This window comes from Panicum virgatum, chromosome 6K (assembly GCF_016808335.1).
Source record: "Panicum virgatum strain AP13 chromosome 6K, P.virgatum_v5, whole genome shotgun sequence".
NCBI classification, from domain to species: Eukaryota; Viridiplantae; Streptophyta; class Magnoliopsida; order Poales; family Poaceae; genus Panicum; species Panicum virgatum.
This window is the reverse complement of record NC_053141.1, coordinates 5,500,721-5,515,354: the sequence shown is the minus strand read 5'-3', so window position 1 is coordinate 5,515,354 and position 14,634 is coordinate 5,500,721. Positions and strand designations below refer to the sequence as shown.

Below are 14,634 nucleotides of genomic sequence, written 5' to 3'. Positions count from 1 at the left end.
CCTCCTTTCCCAATCAACTCCAATACAAAGTGTCACAAATCCATAATCAAAACATACTCTAAAGAGAGGAGCAGAGGGAGGGAGACACAGGGGCGGCGGCCTGGAGGAATAGACAATTCACGGACAAGTTCTAAAAGCCGCTACTAACCTAACACAAGTGAAGGGGTATTTATACCCGCGGGACCGGTCAGACCGGTACGCTGGACCGGTCAGACCGGTTGGTTAGACCGGTCAGACCGGTGCCAGGGACCGGTCAGACCGGTTGGCCTGCAGCACCCCCTGTACACGATCTCATCCGACGGCCGAGGTTCTTTCTTCGGAACGAAGTCTTCTCCACGATGCCGCCGTCTTGATGAAGATCCAGTCTGCGGTTTTGGAGGGTCCGCGAAACCCGGGTAGGTGGCCGGTTTTGAGAAAACCGCCAAAACCTCACGCGCGGGAAGATTCCCGCCTCCACGCCGTGGCCCTAGACGCCGTTCCCGCCTCGGCCTTCTGACGGCCCTAGACGCTGCCCGACGCTCGTCCCGTGGTCCATAGCCGTACAGAAAATGACCAGGAGCACGACCGGCAAAGCGACCACCTACTGGAGCACGGTAACCACCACCGTCTCCCTGACCTCCACCTACACGGCGCGCCCTAGCATCTCGCCTACCACCACGCCGAGAAGGACCATGCACCCGAGCAGAGTACATGTCCGCGTTCCGTCTCTCCTGCTCTCTCCTCACAGCCCGCTTCCTCCTGAAGCAAAACTCCTCCAGGTGACATTCCCTGTCACAGAACTCGCAGTGGTACCTCACCTCACGCTTGGGAGGTGGAGGCCTAGCCTGCGGACGGGGAGGAGTAGCCCTCTTCTTCTGGGCAACCTGGGCTGTGGCAGCAGGGAGCGTGTCGAGGGGATTCCTCAGCTCATTGGGCTTTAGAACCCAAACCTGTTTCTGTGGAGGTGCTTTTTGTGGTTCTTTCAGCATACCATCCACGGGGACGACAAGCGAAGGCTGCGTGCTCGTGCTAGCAGTGTTCCCAGCAGCCTTGCCAATCTTACCATACAACCTGTCAAAGTCTGACTTCGTGTATGTGTAACCAACCCCAAACCCATCACCACGCTTGAGCTGCTTAATCATCATGCCCAACTGCGGCTCACTGCTAGAAACCCAACTCAGAATCGCCCTAAGATAGGTATTCTCATTCTCTAAGTTGGCTTTCTCTACCGCAAGACTATCTAAATCAGCAATCAAACCAGGGCAAACAGAGCAGTCAATAGGTGGGCTAGACTCTACGACCTTAGTCTTTCCAAAAGACTTGATCAAAGCGTTCTTCTCCTCTAGCTCCAACCTAAGCGTGGGACAAAGCTTACAATCTCCAAACAAAGTAGGCCTAGATCTAAGCTCCTCTAGTTCACAAACAACAGTAGCAAACTTGGACTGCAAAGAAACTAGATCAGACTTGAAGATAGGACACTCATCGCATTCAAGCACATCACTAACAATGAGAGCGTCCTTGACAAGTTCAAGCTCATGCTTGGCCTTGGCTAGCTCGTGAGACACGTCAGAAAGCGAAGTCTTAGCAACATCTAAGTTCGCGATGTTCTCATCATGCTTGGCACGGAGAGCAACAAGATCATTCATGTGAGATATGCAGCCAGCACACTCATCCTCACTAGATTTCTCCCTAACACAAGCCAGCTCAGCCCTAAGCTTTCTACGCTCTCTAGCTGCTTCCTTAAGCAGCCTCTTCTGGTTGTCGAGAGCGGCGTACAACTCCCTAACCTCTGTATCAAGCAGGTCGATCGTGGAGTTTACCTCTGAATCGCTCTCGGATCCAGGAGAAGAGCCGGAGTGCGTCGGTGTAGCATGTCCACCCGAAGACGCACGAGCACCATCAGTTTCGCCCGCCATGGTGCAGAAGCTCTTGCGCCGACCGGCCGCCAAGCAAAGGCCGATGAAGCCGGTGGCTTCCTTGTCCCGCTTCTTCTTCTTCTTGTCGTCATCATCGGAGGTCGGTGAAGAAGAGCGGTCGGTGTCGGAGCTCTTGTCGAGGTCGCTGAGCTGCGCCAGGAAGGCCTTCTCCCGCTTCTTGGACTTGTACTGGAAGCGCTTCTTGAGCGACTCATTGTCGAAGCGTCCTCCCCGGTCACAACTACGGTGCTTGTGGCGCCGACGCTCCTTGTTGGAGCCTCCCTCGTCGCGGTCGCGGTGGCGGTAGTAGTCGAAGGAGTTGTTCTGGCCACCGCCGGACTTCTTGGGGCAATCGGCGACGAAGTGGTTCCGATCGCCGCAGTTGTAGCACCCGGGGTTCTTCTTCCTCTGCCTGTTGTGGTAGACGCGCTGGAACTTGCTGATCAGGAGGCACAAGTCGTCGTCGCCCAGCGTCTCCAGCTGCTCATCTGAAATAGAAGGCAAAGAGGCAAGAGAAAAGCCAAGAGCAGAGTTAGCGTTAGAGCCCGATCCACCACCTGGGCCAGTCACAAGAGCGACGCTCTTGGAAGGAGGGGCACCATTGAGATTGGCTCGTGTCTGGTTATCCACCTCCGTGGCCTTGAGCTTGCTGAAAAGCTCGTTCACCGTCAGAGTCTCATAGCCAGTAGACTCAATGATGGTGTTCACCTTGAGATCCCACACAGAGCGATCAAGTGCGTAAAGCAACTTAAGGGCCTTCTCGTGCTCTGTGTACTCAAGGGCACCAGCAGATCTGTTCGCATTGACTTTGTTCACAATCGACTGAAAACGACTGAACATCAAGTCAATGCTCTCACCCGGCTCCTGTGTGAAGTTCTCGTACTCACGCCGGTGAGTCTCGAACAGTTTGGCCTTCACCTGAGGTGTACCCTCGTGGTAGTTCTCAAGGCACGTCCAAATTTTGTGGGCTTCCTGAAAACCCTGGACGCGTGAGAACTCCGCACGAGAAACGCCAGCAAACAAGGCATTGACGGCCGTGGCGTTAGCCTCGTGCTGGGTCACCTGAAGAGGCGTGGCCTGAACAGCAAGCACCTCGTAAAGCTGGTTCGTGGTAATCACCCAGACATCGGCTCCCATGCTCTGTAGGATGGCTCTCATGCGAACCTTCCAGTAGGCATAGTCCTCGCCGGAAAACACCGGGATCTTACCAAGACTCGCCATGGTCGCCGAGTGGTTTTCGAACCGGTTAAGGTACTGAAAACCTCAACCAAGCTCTGATACCAATTGAGGGACCGAAGCCGGCGACCAGAGGGGGGGGTGAATGGGAGCCGATCAAAATTTCTTCGAAATTCGAATCGTCGGCCTATGTCCCAAAATCGCACAAGCCCTCAAGCGTTCTGACCAAAGTTTGGAGTAGCTATTGAAAATCTAAACCAACACAAAGGGTCTCGAACGAGCGAGCGAAACCACGAAGCAAATCGGAAGCGAATTGGAAAAACTGCAGAACTGATCTGCCTGGACCGGTCTGACCGGTGCACAGGACCGGTCTGACCAGTTGAGTCTGTTCAAAAACTAGCAGACCGGTCTGACCGGTCTTGCCTACCGGTCTGACCGGTGGCACCCAGAAAACCCCCGAAAACTTGGATTCAAACGATGAATCTCAACCAAACGACCATGAAAATCGATGAAACTTGGGGGATTGCTTCGCCCCTACCCCGTGAACATATCCCCAAGAGATCTCGTCCTAAAGATCAAAGAATCCCGAGAATTCGAGGGGAGATCAAGAAGAATTGGGGTTTTCTCAAAAACTCAAGAAATCCAATTCAAAAGAGCTCGTGATTCCAGAGGGTTTGGGACAGGATCAGAAGCACGAGAATCACAACAAAGAGCTCGTAGAATCCTAGCAATCATGTGCACCAAAAACGAAATCGAAATCCATCACACAAGGGCACAAAAACTAGGGGATTGGATTGATTCAAAAGCCCAGAGGGCACAAGGAGGATGGGGCCTCCTTTCCCAATCAACTTCAATACAAAGTCTCACAAATCTATAATCAAAACCTACTTTAAAGAGAGGAACAGAGGGAGGGAGACACAGGGGCGGCGGCCTGGAGGAATAGACAATTCACGGACAAGTTCTAAAAGCCGCTACTAACCTAACACAAGTGAAGGGGTATTTATACCCGCGGGACCGGTCAGACCGGTACGCTGGACCGGTCAGACCGGTTGGCCTGCAGCACCCCCTGTACACGATCTCATCCGACGGCCGAGGTTCTTTCTTCGGAACGAAGTCTTCTCCATGATGCCGCCGTTTTGATGAAGATCCAGTCCGCGGTTTTGGAGGGTCCGCGAAATCCGGGTAGGTGGCCGGTTTTGAGAAAACCGCCAAAACCTCACGCGCGGGAAGATTCCCGCGCTCCACGCCGTGGCCCTGGACGTTGTTCTCGTCTCGGCCTTCTGACGGCCCTAGACGCCGCCCGTCACCTCCTCGCCCGCAGCGAGGCCCTAGACGCCGTCGACGCCCGTGCCTCCACGACTTGGCGTCTTCAACCGCCGTACGCCTCCTTGGTTTTGTGGCGCAAACCAAGAAACCTGCCTTCCGTCGCCGCTTGCGCCCTCGATCCAGGAGTGGATGCCACAGCTGCCACCCAGTCCGAGCTCCGGTCCCGGCTGCCCTTCACCGCCGTGCACCGCACGGTCCATCGGCCACAGCACCTCCACGGCAGCTCCCCGTCGACACTTGACGCCCGTGTACCTGCAATCCAAAGACCAAGCGCACGATCACACCGCACGGTTGACAATTCACTCATCACAAGCAGGATAGAGTACTCAACATTCCTCAACAACGAACTCTTGGAGAAGAAATTCAAAACATACCGAGGTCGGCTATGTCAATTGCTGCTATTGCTACAAACTATGCTCTAGCACCAAAGAAGAATGCTGCTATCAGAGGTGGGTGAAACCTTCGGAGGGTTTTCTGAAGCTAAATGTTGATGGCTCTTTCCAGGAGACCACCGGCTCGGGATGCACGGGAGCTGTGATTAGAGATGCTTCGGGTGGATTCATTGCAGCTGCTCACAGCTTCTTGCCTCATGTTTTAGATGCAGCTATGGCTGAAGTTTCTGCTTTGAGGGATGGCCTCCTACTAGCTCAGCAAATCGGCTGTTATCGACTGGAAGTTCAGGCGGATTGTTTGGAAGTGGTAAATACAATGCTAGATGGTGGTTTCTCGGCGACGGCGTCAGCTCCAATTTTTGATGAATGCTCACAGATTTGGAAGGAGTTTGTTGCTATCTCAATTAGCCATTGTAATAGAGAGAGTAATTCAGTGGCTCATGAGTTAGCTAGGCTAGCTATAGTTTTGAAAGACTCTGTAATTTGGGCTGAGGAGCCACCTCCGTCTATTCTCCAACTTCTGGTGAATGATGTAACAATTCTAGTGAATCAATGAAGCTAGCCGGAAGGCCTTCAAAAAAAAAAAGTAGGTGATGGTAATGTATACTTGCAATCAGGGCCGTACTAAAGTTTTGGAAACCCCGGTGCAAAACATAAAATAAGGCCACTAGATCTAAAAAATATAAGATAAAAATGTACTTGGATTTTATTATATAACTTTATGCATTTTGTAATCCTAAAAACTATCATAGGGGGATTTATGTGTTTGAGAAAAATTCAAGTCCATTTTTTCTTACGATCTAAGGACTACATAAGTACTTCTAATCTCTAACTCTTGAAGATATAACAAAGTAATTTATAAATAAAACAAAGCCAAAATTAAGCGGCAAGATGAGAATTGAGAAATTAAAATTTAAAATTTAAAATTTTAGATGAGAATAGAGGCTGCATGACCGTAGCGGCAAGATTCCAATAACGGATCATTGATGGAGTCAATGATTTGCAAAGTGCAGCAGTTTCCGAATAGCAGTACATGTACTAGGCATACGACAACTCGCCACGGTGGCAATACAGCCCTCGCGCTTAGAGCAAGAGCTATGGTTGCGCCGGCACCTGGGCGAAAAGCAAGCCAGCTTGGCGTCCATTTAATGCTCCTGCAGCAGTTGCCGTGTGCGGTGCAGCGCAGTGGCCAATGGGCAGCCAATGGCGCAGCGCAGCGGCTAATGGGAGCCTCCCGCTTCTGCATTCGCCCGCTTCCGCCGACGTCTCGCGAAACGCCCGATTCCTTCTCTCTCTTGCTTTATCTCTCATCCAGCTCGGACTCCGCCGACGCCCAGCGGCCCATAATACTTGCTCTTACTATCCATCGCATCGTGCATCTAGTGCTGAAATCTCCAAGGCTAGGCTTTGTATCGTGCTACAGTTGTCTGTGATATTTCTATGCATGTTGGGGTAGTGAATTTGTGGAAAGTAACTAGAATCTAGGTAGAGTAATTGCTAATTATGAGGGTTTTTTCAAATTTGGGAGCTCGGTGTGGTCGCCCCACTTGCACCATACAGTATACGGCCCTGCTTGCTTGCTTTTACCGTGGGGGAAGGCTTTATTGTTATAAAATAGGAGTAAAATATAAAGTTGTGGGAAGCAGAGCTAAATTTACAATTAGCTTTTAGAGCGAGGGTAAAAGTACCAATTCTCCTTTTTTTATTTGAATAAGACCCAAGCATAAATTATGAAACAAAGTTGTGCGTGAGAGTTTAGAACATTCCAAAAATCTAAAGCTGTGGAAACGATATTTTTCTAAAAGAGGAAAGTCATGGCCTAGTCGAAAATCACTCATAGGGTTCCTGCCACTGCCAGCGGATCATTTAGCTGGCCTTGTGCCACAATGCTACCGTTAAAAAATACTACCGTGGTTATTAAGATTGTAAAATATACTCCCTCTATTCTAAATTATAATTCATTTGATTATTTTACTTTAAAATTTGGCTACTCGTATTACTATAAATTTCTTCAAAATACTATTTTTCTATTGTGACTTGCTTTATTAATATTTTTTTAAAATAAATTGAATTTAACTATATTTTCATAAATTTTTAAATAAGACGAGCGGTAAAATTAAAATTAAAAGAGTCAAATAAATAACTTATTTTTTATTTAAATAAATAAATTTCTAGAATGGTTTGTTTTTGGGAGGGAGGGAGTAATTTGGAACGGACGAAGTAAAAGGGAAGTGAAGAATTTAATTTGGAAAGTAGTGGCACATGGTATATTTAGCTTTTCCATTTTTAAATAAATAAATAAACGAAACAAAAGGAGGAAAAAAGCAGTATCATGCCAATCATGCTTGTCCTGGTCGTCGTCGTCACGTCATCGGCGCCTTCCTGTTTGTTTATCCCTCGCAGCTACGGCTACGCAAAGCTTCCCTTCCTAGTTCCCTCCCTCCCTTGCCTTTCTCTCCCCGGGCCGCACGAAACCTTCCCGAAGACGCCACAAATCCAAGCTGCTAAACTCCCAGCGCAACCCGGAATCCAGGCCTCATCAGATACTCGCCTCCCTCTGCGAGGCTCCCATTGGTTCCGCTCCGGAGCGAGTCAACCCGTCGCAGCGCTGCGGCTGGACTGGAGGATCTTGTCCGGCCGTGCCACTTCGGCGGCGGGTCGTCGCCTGGATCCCCAAGGTAAGCTTGCTCCTCCTGCGGTTCTTCTTTGTTCGCTTGTCAAGCTGCTGCTGGCGGGGGTGCGTGTTCGTCCGACTTCGGAGTAGGACCTGCAAGAACCACGATTCGAGAGGTTGGTGGCCACATAGCTCACGCCTCTTGGTTTAGCGCTGCCCATGGGGCATGGGCGAGTTCTTGCCGGTGTGGAGTAGCTGCGCAGGGCTTGGATTCTTTAGCACAGCGCAGAACCCTGCACAAAGGCGGTACATGATTTTGCCCCTTTGTTGGTCAGTTGATGCGCTGAAGAGCCTTAGCCCACAGAATTACGTTCCCAATTCAGTCAGTCAAATAACTGTACCAGAGGTGTTTCTAACTCGTAGTTGGAAGGAAAATCAGATTAGCGAAGTTACGGCCTCTTGTTGAACCTAGGCAGGGAAGGGTCACTGGTTGCACCATATTTTTATAGAAAATGGATAAATCTCCGCAGACTGATCACAAAGCCCAGTTTTACAGTATACTATCTCAGCTCACAAACTGATCACAAATAAGTTGCACCATATAGTAGATCTTTGATCCTAGCCCCCAGTGTTCTGTTCCTTTTCCATATTACCTTGTTCATATGGTATAATACTTTGTCAGACGTCATGGATGCATCACGTCTTATTTTGTGGTGTTAGAAAATGCTGCTCTGTGCCTTAAGCTTTTTGTGCTATGCTCCTGATTGTGGCATGTGTAGGTCTTATTTACCACAGCACAAAAATCTTGGCTTGTGGACGGTTTTTTCCTATTGTTGAGGATATGTTATTTAGCAAAAACAGTAGGGGAAGCCCATACTGTGTTAAATATATTACAAAAATAATGAAACAAAAGAGGTGAAAATTTTAAATTGCCTCAGAAGGCCCCAAAAAAAGCCCAAGGGAACAAGCAGTAACTATGCTCCAAGCTATAAACATAGTTGAGGATATATGTTAACCACTAACTGCTTGATACATTTTATCATGATTTTTTAGTTGCCACCGAGATATATAAGTCATTTCAAAGAAGAATTTTTCGTCAAATATTAACATTGTGTTGAGGTGGTAAACGTCTGCATTCTTTGTTCTGGGCCAATTGGAGAAAATCAATAGTACACAAGTGCTTTTGTTGGTGCAATGTAAATTGTAAAGTAGTAAACATTATCTGTGGCCTGCAGTCTCTTGTGTACCTATATATCATAGTTTGTTCTATTTGAGTGACAGACTGGCAATTACTCACTTGACCTGGCATTTTTTTAGATGGCTTCTTCACATGATGAGGCTGAGCACCAGTGGATAGAGAATCTTAAGTCCGGAGGAGCTGTTCCTTGTCTAGCACCTGAAAGCTGTCCTAATGGGTGGGCTACACCTCCTGGTGATTCATTTATGGTCAGAGGTCCAGAATATCTTACAAACAAGGTAAAAATACCAGGTGGAGAATATCTTATGAAGCCTCTTGGATTTGATTGGATAAAAGGACCAGCAAAAATCTGTGAGATCCTGAAAGACAAGAACCATCGTGTTAGAAAAGCCATTGATGAGGAGGTTTCACATGGTAAACATCCTTTTGTCTGGGCTTTCAACTTGCAACTGCCCAAGGATAACTACAGCGCAATATTCTACTTTGTATCGCTGGAACCTATACCTGAAGGCTCTCTTATGGATCAATTCTTGAAAGGCGATGATGCTTTCCGGAACTCCAGGCTTAAATTAATAGCGAATATCATTAAGGGGCCCTGGATTGTTCGTACAGCTGTGGGTGAACAAGCCATTTGTATATTGGGGAGAGCTCTCTCATGCAAATATGTTCAAGGATCAAACTTTATTGAAGTTGATGTGGATATCGGATCTTCTATAGTTGCAAATGCAATTGTGCATTTGGCATTTGGTTATATTACAACGCTAACTGTAGATTTAGCCTTTCTTATTGAGAGTCAAACCGAATCAGAGCTCCCTGAGAGACTTCTTGGAGCCGTAAGGTTCTCTGAGTTAAGTCCAGGTTCAGCTGGTCAGTACGAAAGGAAGTCTGAAGAGCATCAGGAGAGTACTCAGTCTCGGCCTATTGGATTTTGGCAGGGTTTCTGGTCAAACAACCAAGGCAACCCAAGGGAGCCATCCCCTAGCTTACAGAATACTAATGGAAACTTGCACAAAGAAGCAGCAAATGAAAATGCTAAATGGTAAGTACTTACTCAGTGTCTTTTAAATTACTTTTCGTTAGAAGTATACCTTACAAGATAGGGAAATATCTCGTGGGCACTTATTTTTTGATAAGAAAGAAAGAACGACTGTTGTATGAGTATGGAGGGAGATCTATTGATAAGTTATGACGTGCCTCATGAGTCATGAACAATAAACCACTTTCCTTTTCTTTGCAATTTTCTATGCTAACTTGAGGAGGCTACTCAATCAAATGTCTCCACCACTGTGTTATCATCATGTTATACTCTTGAAATCTGTAAAAAAAATATCGTTTTCCATGTTTGATGATGCTTTATCATTTGAAATGATGATATATCGAATGTGCTTCTCTCTTGCAGATATTCTTCAGGCCCCTACTAGAAGAGATCAAAACCATGACTTCATATTTGGGGGTCAATTTATCCATTCATCACTGCATTTCAATTCTTCAGTAGGATGATCAGTATCACATAGTCCCAGGGCTTGTTTCTTTGCCTCCACATCTGCTGTAAAAAATAGTACACTGGCCACATACAAGTTGCATAACTCTGTACATAATCTGAATGCCTCCTAAATGTTTTATTATCTCATGGAAGAATTGTATGAAATTCAGGGCGAAAATGTTTCATTCTGCAGAATGACAGTTGCAAGTATCTGCATTTCAAAAACAAAATTGTTCAGACTTCAGAACATCTGATTCTGATAAAGATGGAGAGGAACACATATCTGGTGATGAAGTGTGTGATGAAAGCTGCATACCAAACTGATAGGAACAAGGAAATAATCATGCACTGGTCTTTACTTGCGCGACACACATTGCCAATCATGTCGACACCTTAAGTTTCATTAAACATGTGCCTGCATCTGAGATTTGTGAACTTCCATTAAACATTAAAATTCGTTGAGAAAATTTTAAAATTTCCGCGATGATTTATATCAAAATCAAGCCCCCCGGCCTATTACAAAGAAGAGAATCCGCCTATTACAAATTAATATCAAACTTTCCGAATATGAACACCACACAATTGAATCCCTGCAGCTCAAAATTTTCATAGAAATTCATTGCAGAGAAGAAAATTACTCAGGAGTTTGGATTGAAAAAAAATCTTTTTGTTTTCCCCGTAAAAGTGAACCGGTAGTTTTTTAGAGTAGCACAAGGGGACCGGTAGTTGTTGCAGCTGAGCACAATAATTTGTCTGTTCTTCAGCCTCCTCTTCCCCCATAAGAGAGAGGGAGCCCCAAATCTCAATTTCCCAACCACGAATCGGTCGTCTTCTCTGCGAGAGGCGGCAAATCCGAGCCCCTCGCCGAGCGGAGGCGGCGAGTCCGTGATGGTCGCTCACTGGCGGGCGCGGACATGCACCATCGCCCCTCTTCCTCCTCCGCCGCCGCCGCCGAGTCGTCGTTGCCACTCTCCCCCGCCGACGGCTTCCTCCGCGGTAAACCAGGCCACCAATCTCCCGCCTCCCGTTTCGTTCTCGCTCCTCTGATGTGGATTCCAATCGAGCACCTCGCTGACTTGCGTGTTTTTTTTCTTTTTTGCAAATTCCTTGTGGGGATGTGGTGGCTGCGCAGTGAAGGACGGCGTAGACGGGATGATCAAGTACGTCGCCAACGAGCCCTCCGTCGGGCTCTACTTCGTCCAGCAGCACGCCCGGGCGTCCATGCCCATCCTCCTCGACGTCAAGGTTCCACCGCCTGGCCTCCCTCTGCCTCTCCCATCTGTTCCCTGTTTAATAATTAGCAGTGCTAAGGATGATACCTTTGTCCATGCTGAGTTGTGCTTTGGAGATTGTCGTTCATGTTGTTTTATTGCTGGAGATTCAGCTTTTGGAGTCGCATTCACCCTAAGCAATGGACGAAATTAGAGATTTGGCTTTATTGGAGACAGATTGAAAAGACTGGATTTTTTTGTGTGTGTTTACTGCATTACTGACGAACAGTGGCGGACCCAGGAATTGAAACTAGGGTAGTCCTAGCAAAAAAATTTCAGTTGAACTATCATCTTTAAATCTGAACCACTAGCATCATCCACAACTGGATTTGAATCTAGACCACTAGCATCATCCACAACTACAGCTGAACGTGAACCACTGCCATCACACAATGGAGTTTAATTTTCACCACTGCCATCACACAATGGAGTTTAATTTGAGCCTATACCACTGTCATCATTAAACTGAAATTGGTGGGGAAGAAGCAATCTTGCTTCTTTGCTTTCGCTTCATGTTTCTTAAAAAGAAGGGCAATGCTTCCATTCTTCATGACTCAAGTGCAATGTTTATGAAAAAATAGAGAAATATTTCCATTAAGTGAGATTGAGATGAAATCACAATCACCGGTTTGACAATCGCTTCATGTTTATAAAAGAAAGTACTTACCAGTGCTAGTGGCAGTGAGGGTCCGGACGGCGGCCGCACGTGTGCACGGGATGGCTGGAGCCTGGAAGCGGCCAGGCGAGAGGCGCCGGCACGCCGGGTTCACCGCGGCCGTTGCCGGTGCGTGCAGCGCCCGCCCAGGCGCCCAGCAGCAGGGCGCAGCCGCGCAGGGGACGCGGGCGCAGTGCGGCAGGCAGCCGGCGGCGGGAGGTGGCCAGACGGGGCCGCGCGGACGGCCGCCTTCGGCAGGAGCCAGGAGGTGGGGCCGCGCGGGTGGCGGCTGGAGGCGTAGGCGCGGGTAGCGGCGGCGCCCTCGGGGTCGGGGTAGGGGAAGGGCCGAACGGGACCTTCAGGCTTCAGCTGAGGAAGACTCGGAGAGAGGGAGAGGTGACCAGTTGGGCTGAGGGATTTGTTGGGCCAAGTTTGGACACTATTTTGAAGAATTAAAAAGTTTTTGGGCCAAATTTTTGGGTAGTCCTGGGCCTACCCGGACTACCCTTTGGGTCCGCCACTGCTGACGAAGTAGCTAGGAGTAATTGATGGTGTGCATATTTAGAACCTTGTCAGTTAGTTGCATTGTGGAATCGGGTCAATGTATATCTTTGCCAGATTACTATGATACTGCTCAGGTGCTTGGTATAATCTGATTTCTTGCTGTTTGGTATCAACTTGTTTCCGATACTTGGATGCAGTCAAGCTTTGATGTTGTTCTTGATTAGCAACTAGGGTTCAGGTGATACAGATTGCTTGATATAGTTTAATGAAAATTTTTCACTGCTCTTAATGATTTGATGGCAAGGAACAGTGCAGTTGTTTTAGTGTAAGATGCAGAATCATCTGAATTAACCACATTCTATCTCATACAAGTTTCTGGATCAAGCAAACTAGCAAAGTAATATTTCTCTAGCTTCTGTTAATCTGCTGAGCCGTCTAATGATGTGATCAGCTCTTGGTAGTTGGTACGAGAAACCAAGATGTTGGGTTAAACGATTTTTTTTTTCTGTACGACTCTAACATGATTTTTATTTCCGTCACCAGGGTAAGCTTGTGGAAAAGACTCATGAGGTAACACTGCACACAGAAGACATGGAGGATTCTATTTGTGCTGTGAGATCCATGGTTGATTTTGGACTTCCGCGTGCTGATGATATGATCAAGGACATCAATAGATCGCTGCAAATAATGTCAAAGACTCAACCAAAGAGAGGGTACCGATAACTAATTCTTGGGGACTTTATTTTATTTTTAAAACCGTCGTCTTAAAATATGCTGGACTTTTTGGTTCACTTTTTCCCTGAAGTGATCACTTGTCTTTTACTTGAGCTCTCCAGTTAGGTACAAAATTCAAATCTTGCTTCATACACCAGTATACCGCTATAAAACTTCGCTTGACAAACCCATATTCCCTTGTTATATCTGTTCTGAACATCATCTTGCGTAGTTGGTTTTGAGACAACTTTCATTGCATTCAGGTTGATCCAGAACCCCAGTTGGGGGTTCCAGTCAGGAAAAAGCTCAGGAACATGGGATGAATTGGGTGCTACCAATGGAAGTAGCAGCCGGAACTACCTCTCTTCAATGTTCAAAACTGCTAAGCAGAAGGCGTCCAATCTCAGGTGGCCACAGCCCGATTTTACGACAAAAGACGACAGCAGTGAGAATTCAACATCATCTGCTGCCCCAGAATCATCCCAAGCTGCTGGACAAGGTGCATCAACACCTGATACAGAAAAGGATGATCTCCCCATTTCAAGTCGACTATCAGATGGAACAGCTGCTACTAACAAGAGCTTGCCTGCTACTGATATCTCTGAAACAGCGGAAACTTACAATAAGTTCAAAGAAGAACAAGAACTGAAACTTGAGAAGTGGCTTAGAGAGTCTGAAGAAGCTGGAGGTATTAGAGATTGAGTATGTTATTAGACAACGACTTCAGCTCTGCGTCATTGTTAGAGCAGAAAAAGCATCTCCTTTACTGGACTCGGTAAATTCCCAACTGAAAACAGAACATGGTAACTTTTCATGAGCTTGATGGATACAGATGCGTCGGATGCCTGAATACTGTAATTTGTGAGAGAGCCCTTTTGTCACTATTCTTATTGATCGCTAAATCCAAGAGATCGAGAGTCTGTACTCTGAAACAGCCTGAACGATATAGCGTTTTTACTTAAACACGATTGTACTCTGAATATATACATAGCGTTTACAAATATGATGCAATAGAAAACCTGTTGGATTTTACAAATATTTCTAACAGAAAATACAAAATAGTGTTCAAAGTTGCTGCATTCCCCGTGAGCGCACCACTATGTTGTAGTTTCCTTTTACCCTTTACAGCCAAATTATCTGTTTGGCATTTCGGAACGGTTTTGCAAAGGGACCCAGCTAGGAGCTAGGGGGTGAGAGCTCTTCCTATTGCGGCTCGTTGAGAGCCCCTCCCCTCCGCCCCTTCTGTTTGCCTCCGGTAAAAAAAAAGGACCAATCATTCCTATCTGCTCAGTGTTGGGGACGCAGTCTTCGGTCGAGCCGCCGAAGCACGGACCCTCGAGCTATGAGTTAACACTGCAAAGGAGAGCGTTGAGCATTCTTTTCGGCTGGCTGTGGTCGGTGACTGG

General features: G+C 47.3%; 2 protein-coding genes across 2 annotated transcripts; both read left to right on the top strand.

Annotated features, from left to right (window-relative positions):
• The first annotated feature begins 7,183 nt into the window (after positions 1 to 7,183).
• On the top strand, positions 7,184 to 10,513 carry LOC120711411 (protein ENHANCED DISEASE RESISTANCE 2-like). The gene is made up of 4 exons (XM_039996913.1): positions 7,184 to 7,467; positions 8,721 to 9,640; positions 10,001 to 10,047; positions 10,377 to 10,513. Coding segments are annotated over exons 2-3 (921 nt in total). The 5' UTR covers positions 7,184 to 7,467; the 3' UTR covers positions 10,002 to 10,047; positions 10,377 to 10,513.
• A 300-nt stretch (positions 10,514 to 10,813) lies between these two features.
• LOC120711412 lies at positions 10,814 to 14,264 on the top strand. Its single transcript, XM_039996914.1, has 4 exons — positions 10,814 to 11,080; positions 11,217 to 11,329; positions 13,058 to 13,227; positions 13,492 to 14,264. The coding sequence occupies exons 1-4, from the start codon at positions 10,999 to 11,001 to the stop codon at positions 13,928 to 13,930; spliced, it is 804 nt and encodes a 267-aa protein (XP_039852848.1). The 5' UTR covers positions 10,814 to 10,998; the 3' UTR covers positions 13,931 to 14,264.
• Positions 14,265 to 14,634: the final 370 nt, after the last annotated feature.

Excerpts from the sequence above, each read along its gene's own strand:
- LOC120711411 (XM_039996913.1), top strand. The coding sequence starts at position 8,721 with ATGGCTTCTTCACATGATGAGGCTGAGCACCAGTGGATAGAGAATCTT.
- LOC120711412 (XM_039996914.1), top strand. The coding sequence starts at position 10,999 with ATGCACCATCGCCCCTCTTCCTCCTCCGCCGCCGCCGCCGAGTCGTCG. Across the intron at positions 11,081-11,216 it reads CGCCGACGGCTTCCTCCGCG|TGAAGGACGGCGTAGACGGG; the intron begins GTAAACCAGGCC and ends GTGGCTGCGCAG. Across the intron at positions 11,330-13,057 it reads CCATCCTCCTCGACGTCAAG|GGTAAGCTTGTGGAAAAGAC; the intron begins GTTCCACCGCCT and ends TTCCGTCACCAG.